The sequence below is a fragment of the Melopsittacus undulatus genome, chromosome 10 (assembly GCF_012275295.1).
Source record: "Melopsittacus undulatus isolate bMelUnd1 chromosome 10, bMelUnd1.mat.Z, whole genome shotgun sequence".
NCBI lineage: Eukaryota > Metazoa > Chordata > Aves > Psittaciformes > Psittaculidae > Melopsittacus > Melopsittacus undulatus.
In genome coordinates, this window is record NC_047536.1 from 18,521,154 (window position 1) to 18,533,377 (window position 12,224).

General features: G+C 44.2%; 1 protein-coding gene across 5 annotated transcripts in view; it reads left to right on the top strand.

Moving 5' to 3' along the window:
- Positions 1 to 10,822, top strand: part of GRIA1 (glutamate ionotropic receptor AMPA type subunit 1) — a 120,948-nt gene extending 110,126 nt beyond the window's left edge. For 4 of the 5 annotated variants that reach the window (XM_005147181.4, XM_005147180.4, XM_031047367.2 and 1 more), the window contains 2 exons: positions 5,522 to 5,656; positions 7,966 to 10,822. In XM_005147181.4, coding sequence (XP_005147238.2) covers positions 5,522 to 5,656; positions 7,966 to 8,154 — 324 coding nt within the window. In that variant the 3' untranslated portion in view covers positions 8,155 to 10,822. The remainder of the gene's footprint in view (positions 1 to 5,521; positions 5,657 to 7,965) is intronic. The other variant, XM_034066769.1, reaches the window with a different exon arrangement.
- Positions 10,823 to 12,224: the final 1,402 nt, after the last annotated feature.

Below are 12,224 nucleotides of genomic sequence, written 5' to 3' on the forward strand. Positions count from 1 at the left end.
TTCTGCTTTTCTCTGCAGCATTGTACACATCCAAGAATAACCCTTCTGCAAGGCAACGCTGTTCAATATGGCATTGGTCCCACTCAGGCAAAAATCTAATTGACTTGTATAGTGAGTGTATTTTGCAAGGTAACCCACTGAGCAATAGTCACCATATGAATGAAAAGTAATTACTTCTGCTGGGAAACTGAAGCCATGACACAGCTTCCACAATACCTTCACCACAAGCCTGCATGCACCAGTGCTAGAGAAACTCCATAGACAACAAAATACCCATAAGGAAATGGATGTGAAATCAGCTTAGTTTAAAACCAAATACCCACAATACTGTACTTTATCACTATTCTGATGCAAAAGAAAAAAGAAAGAAGTAGGTTTAGTGCTTCATTCCACACAGTAGGGTAACAAATAGGGACAGAAACAGAAGGTTTGGGACACATGGGTTTATGTGGATCATATGACCTCAATATTGATCACATGTTATTTGCATGTGCTTGAAAAACACGATCACACACATGTGAATCACATGTGAATAAATAAGATTGGATCCTAAAGTCATGAGAGCTGCTTGAAACTCCATGTGTGAAGTCAGTAGACACAAGCCTTAAAACCACGTAAACATTCAATGTAAGATTGCAGTGAAGAGTCTTTGCTGTTACACAAAAGGGTCATATCTCTGTTCCTTGCTCCCAGTACACATGAAGGAGTGAGGGGCTAGCTGGATGGAAGGTTTGTATGCAAAGTTTCTAGCTGGAGCCAAGTTAAGCCTCTGGTGTTCACCAGCCTCATGTTCATTGGCCCCAGATAACATTCCATACCAGCAGCTGACTCCTCTGCATCCCATTTTTAATCTGACTGTTTACCTATCTATTACCCACCTAGTTTTTTATCCAGAGAAAGGATATGCTTTGCCATATTAGGAGGTGCTCGTCAGCTGCACTCACGGGAGCTGATCCAGGACCACTGCAGCCCCAGCTGCATTGCCAGATAGTAGGAAGCCCCAGGCAGTGTCCTGCACCAGGCAGCAATGTCCCTGCTGCTGTTCTCCCCACAGTAAACCTGTGGCAGCTGCCCCTTCCCACAGGCTTGAGGTTTCTCTATGCACATGCACATCCAGCACTTCTTGTAGCTAGAAGCATCCCCCAGTCCCTGGTCCTGTCTCCCAGCCTTCCCACACTTTCCCTGTACCTGCCACAGGACAAATAAGCCCAGAAAAGAGACAGATGATTCATAACTAGGCAGTTCCCCAGAAGGACGCCATTGGACAAACAAGCATATGATAAGCAACTTTTTTTACAGGCTATGAAATGTGCTGTGGGCTTAGAAGGGATGCCGTGGGTTGTTGAAAAGTAACAGCAAGGTGGACACCAAATGTCAGGGCAGATGGATGTGATTTTCCTCTTTTGTGGGGCTTTTGCAAAGCAATGGGAGAAAGGAAGGGTTTTTTCCAGACCAGGATGGTAAGGTACAACCACTTGCAGGGGTAGCCAGATCACTTCATGCAGTTAAAGGACCTTCATCAAAGTCACAGGGATCTCCCTGACCTCTACACACTTGCAAAAATTTCACTCTGGAGTTTAAAAAAAAAAAAAAATAATAATTAGGGAGCAAACTGCTACTGTTTTTGCAGGGAGTTGGTTGATTCTCAAACCAAGGGTATATTTCCACGTCAAGTCTCATCCCTACAGCCAGCCAGCCATGAGCTCCTACCCATTCATCCCCTGGCAGCCCCACAGCAGTGCTCTGAGCCAATGGCCAGCACTGTGTCCTTCATTGCTGAGCTTCAGGCCTTGTCCCAGTAAAATCAGGTCAGTGTTTGGTATAAAAGCACAACTTCTGCAGCTACCACCTGCTCTAAGGACGGTTTATCTTCTATGGAGACTGCAGCAACTCAAGGTGCCATCACCCTGTGCTGTCAACAGGCTCTGGTCATGCAGGAAACATGGGCAAATTTGGCCTTAACACCTTTCAGCCAAGGAGGATAATGGCAAAGAGGATGATGGACATGGTGCCACGTTCGAGAGGAACAGACGGGAATGTGCCTGGTTGCTGCAGCAACAAAGCCAGGCTTTGGAAAGACAGGTTCTTCTTTCTCTTTTCACATGCCAATCTTCCCCCCGCGTCAGCGCTCTGCCACTGCAGGAGACGAGTGGTGACATTTACACTCCCACTAACAAGCTGGTTCGGTGATGGGCAGCTCTGCAGGAGAGCATTTGGTGTCAGAGAGCCTGAGCAGAGAGGAGGGGAGGGTCCTCTCAAGCAGTTAGCATAACCTGGGGTTTTTTACTATTAGGGGCATTATTAAGGCAGGAGCATGCACAGAAACGGCAGGCAAAGCATAGGTGGGGCATGCAGCATTTCCTACCTTTCTTATGGGTCTGCTGCTGCAGCCAATGGGACCAATAAGATGACATGCCTGCCCAGAGAATGTCTCTGCATGTCCTGATGGGAGAGGAGTGGAAACAAAAAGGAAAATCAAAAGGAGAAGACAACTGAGAAGTCAAGCAGCAGCACAGGAGCAATTTCACTTCTCAGCCTTACTCATGACAGCAGCCTGTGCTATCAACGGTGCCCCTGTAGTTCGGTGTTACCCAGTAGCCCATCAAAGCTGCCTGTGTCTTTGGTTCCTTGGGAGGAACTTTGTTATGGTGGCAGAGGTGAAACTCAGGCTGCTCTCTCCCTCCCATCAGGTTTGCCCATCTCTGCTTCACTGTGCTTTCCTCTGCCTTCTGGAGAAGACAACTTCCAGTTTACCCAAACTGTCCCAGTAATAACAGTCATAGTAGCAATAACAGTAATAATAGTAACACTAGTAATAATGCTGCCACTGCAAAGTAAATGAGAGGAAAATACAACAGCACTGTAATTAATTTTATGACATAGTGGTGCAGGAAACTGGTTTGGGTCATGTCCTCTTTCTTACTGGTCAATTTGCTGCTGGTGTCAGGAGGAAAGTGGAAATTAAGAGCCAGGTGTCCTGTTGGACCATGATCCCCAAACTGGGGGTAGAAATACAAGAGTATCGTGGCAAATAAAACTTGAAATTTGTGTATTCCCTTGCCCAGCAGAGCCAATGAAACCCGGTTTCCTAAGGATCTGTGGCTGCAAATCATAGACCCATGCAGAGTCTCTGATGCCTACTGTGAATTGCACTGATACATTTTCTGAGTGAAGGCATTAATAGATTTTTCTTTTCTACAGTGCCATTATTTTTTCACACATCCTGGAGTTTCCTGATATCTTGGAGATTTCCACCCTTCTGTCAAATCAACATGAAAGAATGTGTTGAAAATTATTATCAAGACACAGACAAATAAGCTGCTCCACCTCATTCCCTGTCCTCATCCTTACCTCTGAGTGCAGAGCATGTGCTAATCAGCCACTTCTCTTTAAGGAGCGAGGCTAAAAGATTAGGATGTCAAGGAGGTCAGCCCACCTTTTGTGTTCTTGTTCCTCCCTGAAGCTGGTGCAGCCCCATCAGATGGGATTTGAAGAGGGGCAATGTGCCTGAAGTGGTGGAACCCAGTTTTCTCAGAGTAATTGCTCCTCTTTTACCAATCTTCACTAAAAACACTCCCTACCTATTTCAGCAAGTGCTTAGAAGTATACCCAGTAACCTGCAGAGAGAGATGACTGAACAAATGTAAGTCAAGCCTGGGGGAAAAATGCATGAAGGCAGATTATGAAAGACCAGATAAATAATCCTTCAAATACGGAAAGTGCTGGAATAAAGGGGATATTTGCAGAAATTTCTCATTATAGAGAACTCACAGGAAGCATTGTGAGCTTATAGGTTATAAACTGAGCAGTGAATGAAGGTTATCTAAAGGAGAAACCAAACCTGTCTGTCAGCAGTGACCATCACATCTACAGTGGTGTAAATGCACATGGTGACAGCGGTGAATCTCCTGGCAGAGACGTCAATCAGGAAAGCATGGAAAATGAGATCACTTGTGGAGGTTTCACCAGCAACCAAAACTCTGCAGAGGTGACCCTTAATGAAACCTCAGCATCTTTCAGCAGAGGGCTCATGATGGAAAGCTGCTCCCTGTGGCAATGGAGCCTGTGGTGAGAGCTCCAGCTAGGCAGAAGCTTAATAGATCTCACAGACACTGGGGCCAGATGAAGTAGAAAAGAAACCTATTTCTTTAGCATGGTTTTCTGCTTCCTGAATCCTCACCCTTCCCAAAAAGAGTAAGCTGCTTATTGTGAAACCTTCCAAGCTAAGCAAGTGGATCAGCTGTCCTACAAGGGCAAGGAAGAGGCTATGCCACCATGTTCCATGTGTCCATGAGTCCACAGCAGCAGGGAACACCAAGGATCATGCAGAGGCTTTGTTACCAACTGCAGACACTTCTACAGGCATAAATATTATTCTGTAACTCTGTGGCTGCATCCTGAATGATCCTTAAGCAATTTTTCTCTCACACCCAGGGAGCTGTAAGAGCTGGCTGGACCCTGGTCAAACCAATAGATTTGAACTGACCCACTGGGCTTGCCCTGGGGAATCTGGTATCAATTCAGTATCGCAGAGCTGCAACAAGCATGGAGCAAGGAACCTCTGTCTGGTTGAACTATAGAGAAAGCATGGCCTAGAAACAGGAGCCTCGTACATGGAGCTAAGCCAAGCTTTTGGGTCCTGCTGCTGCCTGGATTATTCTAACACCCCAACTCCACCTGGTCAGCATGAAGGAGAAGGTTTTGAAGCCTGCACTGAGTGACATCAGGGTTGGATGTGGGGACCCGGTTTCTATAGTAGTGAAATGAGTCTTTCTGAGACTCGCCTCTTCCCCAGAGATCCGTGACGATTCATTAGGCAATTGTAAAATCAGAATGTAGCTGCTGACTGTGAGCTGTGGTCCATTAATAGCCCTATTTATTGCCAACCAAATAATTAGCTTAGACATGCATCAACAGGTCTTGATTGTGTATGAAATAACAGCCTTATTACCTAGAAATTAAATGAGTTCCTGAGGACAGCTCAGGTGTCACCTCAACCTCGGTATTGAAGAGGAAAAGGAAAAAGAAAGAAAAAAATATCCCAGCCATTTTGATGTGTTGCTCAGCAACAGAATTTGCAGGGGAAACAATGTAGGAATGAAGGAATGAGCATTTCCAAGAGAACGGGTTATTTCAGGCGAGATATCAGAGACAAGCAAATGTCACAGAGGTGGAGAACTTCTTTTTTTCCTCCTTTAATCAATAATTTAAAGTAGGCATTTTGAGTAAAATAACCATTTCAGTTAGCTGATTGAAAAACAAAGATCCCAAACCTTTACAAAGAGCCACAGTGATGGAGAAAGGTTTATTTGTTTGTGTGAGGGAAACATTAGTTTTACTAGACACTGAATTGAAAATTGAAAATGCTCTTAGCAATGTCACCTGTTCATTTAATGCGGAAGATGATGTAATGCCAGCATTGCTTTACTGTGCAGCATCCCTCCCGGAGCAATCTCGTATTAATTTTGTTGTTCTCCTTCCCTTGTTCCCACCCCTCCCTCCCTTCTCCTTTCTCTTCTAGGACAAGACAAGCGCACTGAGCCTCAGCAATGTGGCAGGGGTTTTCTATATCCTCATCGGTGGGCTCGGACTAGCCATGCTGGTTGCCTTAATCGAGTTTTGTTACAAGTCCAGAAGTGAATCAAAGCGGATGAAGGTGGCAACCCATTCCCCGGCCTTTCACACCTTCTCTCTGATCCTACCCCAGCTCCAAAGCTGTCTTCAGAGACGGATGCAGCCCAGACCATGGGTGGAAAGCCAAAACATAGGGATAAAGAAGTGACCCTGTCACTTGACTTGCTAGAAAGGATTACAAATATCAGAGGAAGATAAAAGAGGGTCAAGTGGGCCATAGTGGGGAGCTGATACAAGATCAGACATGTGGCATAATGCTAGTTCAAAATCCAGATGCAGAGCAAAATCTTAGCACAAATAGTAACAGGATCACATTGCCATTCCTTAAAATTAACAAAAGCAGACTATGGCAATGTGTGTGCACTGTGGATGAAGAGCACTGGAGCTGGTGTGATACAGCCGTTACTGCAAGATGAAAAGATCCCCAAACCCAAGCAGTTAAAAACAAGATAAAACTGGGGGATCTCAGTAATAAATCAGATCCTGGTGTTCCCTTTGCTGGCACCCTGCTGGCACCGTTTGTGGGTTGGTGACAGTGATGTATGTTCAGAGCGTTGTTGCCTTGGAACAGATAATGTTTTCAAAATCACAATTACAGGTTTTCTTAGAGAGAAATTGGCCTTTAATGTCTCCTGTAACGTGCTGGGCTTTTTTCTCCACCCTGTCATGATCTTGCAAAAGTGTACTTCCTATGACCCAGATTTGTTTCTGCCTTTAATTCTAGTGTGCCTAAATTTCAGAGTGTCAAGAGTGGATTAGATTTGAAAGCCTTGGGGATACACATTTAATGCAGCATCAGTGGAACAAGTACATGTTGACTCAGATGGCTAGCAGAGGTGATCCCTTATACAGATACTGTTGTGTGCAAGGGTGCAGTGGGATCTGTGCTGTAAGAGTAACACATCCCTTTTCTTCTTTATCTTGACCTCTCCCTTAAGCATGGAATTGAGTTCAGGTGTATTGAGTATGCAGTGAGTTTCATAAAATATAGAGAGATTTTCACTTCTCTGAGCACTGATACCCAGAATCAAATAGAAAATAAGCAGTCATTTCTTTGGGTTTATGTCACCATTTCACAATATGCTTAATGTTTTGTCAGCAATAATAACATTTCTAATTCACTGAAAATGTGCAACAGCTCTTTTCCCATTGAGGTTCAGGAAATTCTACAGGCAATGAGAGGTACATTGAACACAGGGGTAAGATAATGTGAGCAATTAATGTCCCAAATATACAAGAATTAAATTATAATTGCTGTCTACACTGTGAAGCTAGGTATGTCATAAATACACTATGAAAGAGTAACAGAACACAATAGCTCCACAGTTTGTCTTGAGGAGATTCTGCCCTGCTGTTGGCTTCCCCCTATTACTTGAAATAACCAACTAATTCATGTCAGTGTTAGCTTGCAGTGTTCTTGCCATGTTAAAACCAGCCAACATGGGAGGGAATCTTTGCTCCCAATGTTAACATCAGGTTGAAGCTTGACCCTCTGCCTGGCTCCTGCCATCAGTAACTGCCCCACAGAGACATTCATCAGAGCCAGGCAAGTGCCCAAGAAGATGGGCTAAACCCTCTAAACACAACTTCTCAGTGAGGCCCTACAGACCCTGGGCTGAGCTGCAGATCCCAGCAGCACTGGAGGCTGCTCCATCACTGGCTAGACACTAAGCTGTCTCTTTCCAAATCTTCTGGATAATCCTTCACCTGCTATCCCAGTCCACAAAAGTTTATGTTGTCCTTAGAGATAACTTGAATGCAAAGAAACCACATTGACTCCATCTTTTAGTTTAATCATTCTAAACGGGTGGTTTCCTTAGGTCTCTGAAAACAAACATTTTGGACAGTACCTGCAACAGGAAGATGAGATTTGCTTTCCTGAATTAGGTTTGCATTTCCTGGTTACCTCAGTCATCACTGCAGACAAAAAGCATAGGCATATGCTCAACTTCTCACATGAGCAAAGTTAAACATGCTTGCAGTGGGTCAGAGTCCACCACATGTAACAGTACTGGAGTAGTAATAGCGTATCAATGGGAGAAGTGTGCTTAATGCCTCTGCTCAGATCCAGGATAGATGTTCTTACGTTGTAGAGTTTGAATAGTTTTTGTGTATGGCATCATGGCCCCAAAATACAGCTGAAGCATTTAATTATGAATGTAGCAGAGGTGTGAATTAACAGAGCAGGTACAGTAGAGGTATGCAGGTAGTGACAGTCTGAATGGAGATAAGGAGGGAGAGAACAGTGAGAGAAAGACAACACTGGTTTGTATTGCAACTTCTCCAACATTGCTAAGGACAGGGGGAGACCCCCCTGTCTTTCCTAAAAAGGGTTTTTGTTTGATCCCACAGCAATCAATCAACGAAGCCATACGGACATCAACCCTTCCCAGGCCAGCTGCAGCAGGAGGCAGTGGAGAAAACGGACGTGTGGTCAGCCACGATTTCCCCAAGTCCATGCAGACAATCCCATGCATGAGCCACAGCACCGGCATGTCCCTAGGAGCTACGGGATTATAATTGGCCTTTTGACCCATTGCCTGGGTGAGAGCAGGGGCAGCCCAACTCCACCCCCTCCAGAGCCAAAAACAAACCCAACACCAACAAGATAAACGATGATGACAGAAGGGACAATTGGATGGATCTTCTCAAGGAAATCAATTCTATTTCCCTTTTTATTTGCTAACAGATCCACTGGCAGGAGAACAGAAATAGGTCTGTATTGCAATAAGGAGAGTGTAATGGGATTTAACAGACTCGTGAACCGTCCCTGATGAAAGAACCACTGGAACACTAATGAGGACTATGCCATTTTGTTTTAACTTGGTTGTTAATAAGTCTTAGTGTGTGCAATATATATATTTTTTCTTACTAATTCCTGTGGTGTCAGGGTAACATCAGCCCTTTCCCTTTTCCCTGCTCAGTCCTTCAATCTGGTTTAGTTTGGGATGCAAACCACAATGTCTGAGCTACTAACAGCAAAAAAAGAGAACCTATAAATGGCAAGTTGAACTCCCTACAGAGCATCAGCATTGACCCCTTTTGTCCATCGTGATTCTGCCTTCTGTTGTTCTGTTGTGAACTTGGGCTGTGGAGTTACTGCAACAAGGCAGACAGAGCTGCAAACGGCTCTCCCTGCAGTAGGAAGGACTTTATGTGAGCAAAAACATGAGGCTGTTTTGCAGGAGCAAATTCATGAGTGAGTTTGGAAACTCAAGGTAACCTAAGAACAAAGTGGTCATTCTTCCAGAGATGATAAGTGGCGGTTCAAGAGAAGAATCATGTGCCTGGATTGAAGAGCATCGTGCATAGCAGAACAGAGCGGATGGTTGGTCTAAGTTCATGGTTGGCTGCTGTTTATGGAAGAGAGAAAGTAAATGCCGCATTCCCCTCACATGTGACTCTCCTGCCTAGGTTACTGGGGGCTAATAAGCAATTGTGAACCATTTCTTCATTGCTTAGCTTCTGTGTGTGCTCCCTTTTTGGTGGTCACATAAGGGAACCACCTTGAGCTGGGAACAGACCATCTCAAGATAACCAGCTCTAGATGGCTGGCTAATAACCAGTAAAACATGCTAGAAGTCATGGGGCTGCAATGGGAATATCCCTGCCTTTTTGCTCTGAATCCCTTTTTGGCCATCTTTCTAATGAAGAGGGACATTTTGTAGATAGTCGACTCCTGGAAGGAACTGCTGAAGCAAACCGAGGAGGAGACCCTACAAGAGCTTCATTCAAGCATCCATGACATTCAGCAGCATCTGAGCTGGTCAAACTCAGCCTTCCCGTCAAGTTGTGGCCTGTCTGGGTACAAAGCCAAAAGTAGCAGATTCCCACTCATGTATCTTTAGAGAGGGGGAAGCATCCACAGGTCAGGAGAGCAGTTTACTGACCCCAAACTTGGTAATGCAGAAACCAGTGGTCCAGTCACAGGTGTGGAGATAAAAGGGGCAAGGATGGCTTTCCAGAACCACACAAAAGGTTCATTCTGGGCATGGACAGATAAATGCTCCCCACTGATAGACCTGAGACACTTTCCCAGATTCCCAAGGGAGCATCCAGAGAGAGAGATCTGTGGGGAAGGGACCACAGTGAAACCACTTAGCCTTCCCCCATCTCACTGATGGCAAATAAAGTTCAAAGCTTCTCACAGGACTCAGCAAATATCTTTGTGGGGACTGAGCTGCTATTGGAGTGTTCTGAGATGCTTTTTCTCTTCTTTTTTTCTTTTTTTTTTCTTGTTTTCTTCAGCATAGCAAGAGAGGAACAGGAAAAGAAGAGAAGTAGATGAAGGAAAAGTGATGCAAGCAAATGACTGGCACAGGTCTATGAGGAGGATCTGTGTATACAGCTGTCCATAAGTACTGCTGGAAGCTGCTTGTATACGTTTCCACTAGCATATGAATGCGCAGAGCAATACATTTACCACCTTTAACACCAGCCTGGTCTAAAGTACCTGTTCCACTTACCCAGTTGTCACACAACATTTTGGAGACCAACAAGTCAGAGTCAAGGTCCTAAGCTTGGGCACAGCATGTCTTGTGCCAATCTTTTCCTCTCTCCACAACTGGACATCATTGTGAGCTTAATCTCTCATCACCGAACATGAACTCTGTTTTCAGCCACTCAAAACACCTCTTCAGGTCACATTATAGTGGTTAGCATTGTTTTTAATCCACTTCATTTTAACTTCAGTTCTGCATAAGTGCTAGCACAGTGGAGGCATCCCACAAGCTAGCCTGTTTCCATGCTCAGAGCTCTCAGATGCAACTCCTCACCCAGCTCTTGCCACATCCTGGAGCTTGTAAAAGCAATGCACCACTGGGCACTGTAGTGGGATCCAGCTCCAAGACCCATGGGTGCCCCATTCTCCTGGAAAGACAGGACCACATGGCAGCAGGTCATGGGGAGTTAAGATGGACTTATGAGAAGCAGCACGTCAGTGCTAGGACTGGCCACCTGTGACATGAAAATGTGAGGTGCAGTTGTCAAAGGCTTTTGATCAATGGAGGGGTTAAAAAACAAAAGATGAATAGGACAAATGCGTGGAAAATGTTAACTTGTAATATGTATTTTTACTACACTTTTCTTAAAAATAGAGTAATGGTAAAATTCTTGAAGACATTGACATTTTTTCTCAACAGGAATCCATATTTGACAGTTTTGGCTTTCATTAAATTTTGCTCTTTGGTACCTGGATCTTTTATTTAACAGCTATATTCGTTTTAAATCTCTTTTGGTTTTTTCCTTTCTTTTCTCTTTCTTTTGGCAGTACTGCAAAGGATTTTGCTTTGTCAAACACAACAGCGCTTTTCTTTTCACATTGTCTTTTTTTTCAAGCAACATTTTTATTGGTAATTATTACTTAGACAAAAATGAAATTATCAGCTGGAATTTTAATACCAAGGATCCATTATCCATTCTTCATACCTGTCCATGCCGTTTTGTGCCAGTGCTGGATGTGTGGAAATGAAAATGATGTTACCCCTCAGGCAATATTACCCAACCTGAATCAAACAAGATTTCCTTGATTATTGCTGTGTCTGACTTGTGAGCAGCAGCCAAATAAACTGCTTCAGGTTGAAATTGGGTATCTATCTAATATTTACCCAAGAGCCAGGAAACTAAACATTCGTTGAGTTCAAAGTCAGTGATTTTGCTTTGTTTGGAGTTTTGTGGGGTTATTTTTTGAGGAGGCTTTTAGGGGATTTTAGCTTGTTTTTACAGAGGGATAAGAAAGGATCAGCTCAGAGATAATTCAGAACCAGCACTGGTCCAAAAATTCTCACCAGGATCAGCTTTCGTAGGAGCTCCCATGCTGTTTCAGAGGCTTGGACATTTAAGGTGTTTCTCACTCAGTTTTCACACAATTAACCTGCTAAATTCTTTGTCCAAAAGTCTGATGAAGGGGAAAAGAAAGCAGGATATAAAGGGCTTTGGACATGCTGACAGCTGCTGAGGTTAACTATAATCATTAACGTTCTTACATAGCTCTTGGTGTCACAGTTCTGGATCTGCCCCATACCATCATTACCACATATCAGCTGGGGAAGCTGAGACACAAAAGCACCTCTGACCAGGCATCCCAGCTCACCTCACAGGCTGTAGGCTCAAGGTGACAAACATTCACAAGGGAGTTTTAACACACTGGTAAGTTTTAAAGATAGAGTCAGCAAGGGGCAGAATTGATGTGATTTGAGGCTATTAACCTTCAGAATTAAAAGCAAAATAGACTCCCAGTCAAGGGGGCCTGAAGAAGAGGTTTCCTATGGGCAGGTTACACTGGATCAGTCCATTTTGGCCTTCATAAATGCTTAGCATCCAGTACTGTGCCGTGGGTGCAAAACATTCTTCTTGCCCAGTGGTTCGCTCTTCGTTCCCGGTGAGGTTGCAGATACACACAAGAAATGTTCCTTTATATCTTGGCATAAACAGGACAAAATTCCCTCCTAGAGGGAAAAGCAAATGTTCCTTGTAAAAAAGTTTCCAGTAAAAATCCCAAACTATCTTCAACAGTTGTTGAAGCAGATGAGGAACAGATGCATCATCCAGTCCATCCCTTAGCAATGGGATGATAACCCTGCTATCAGGAC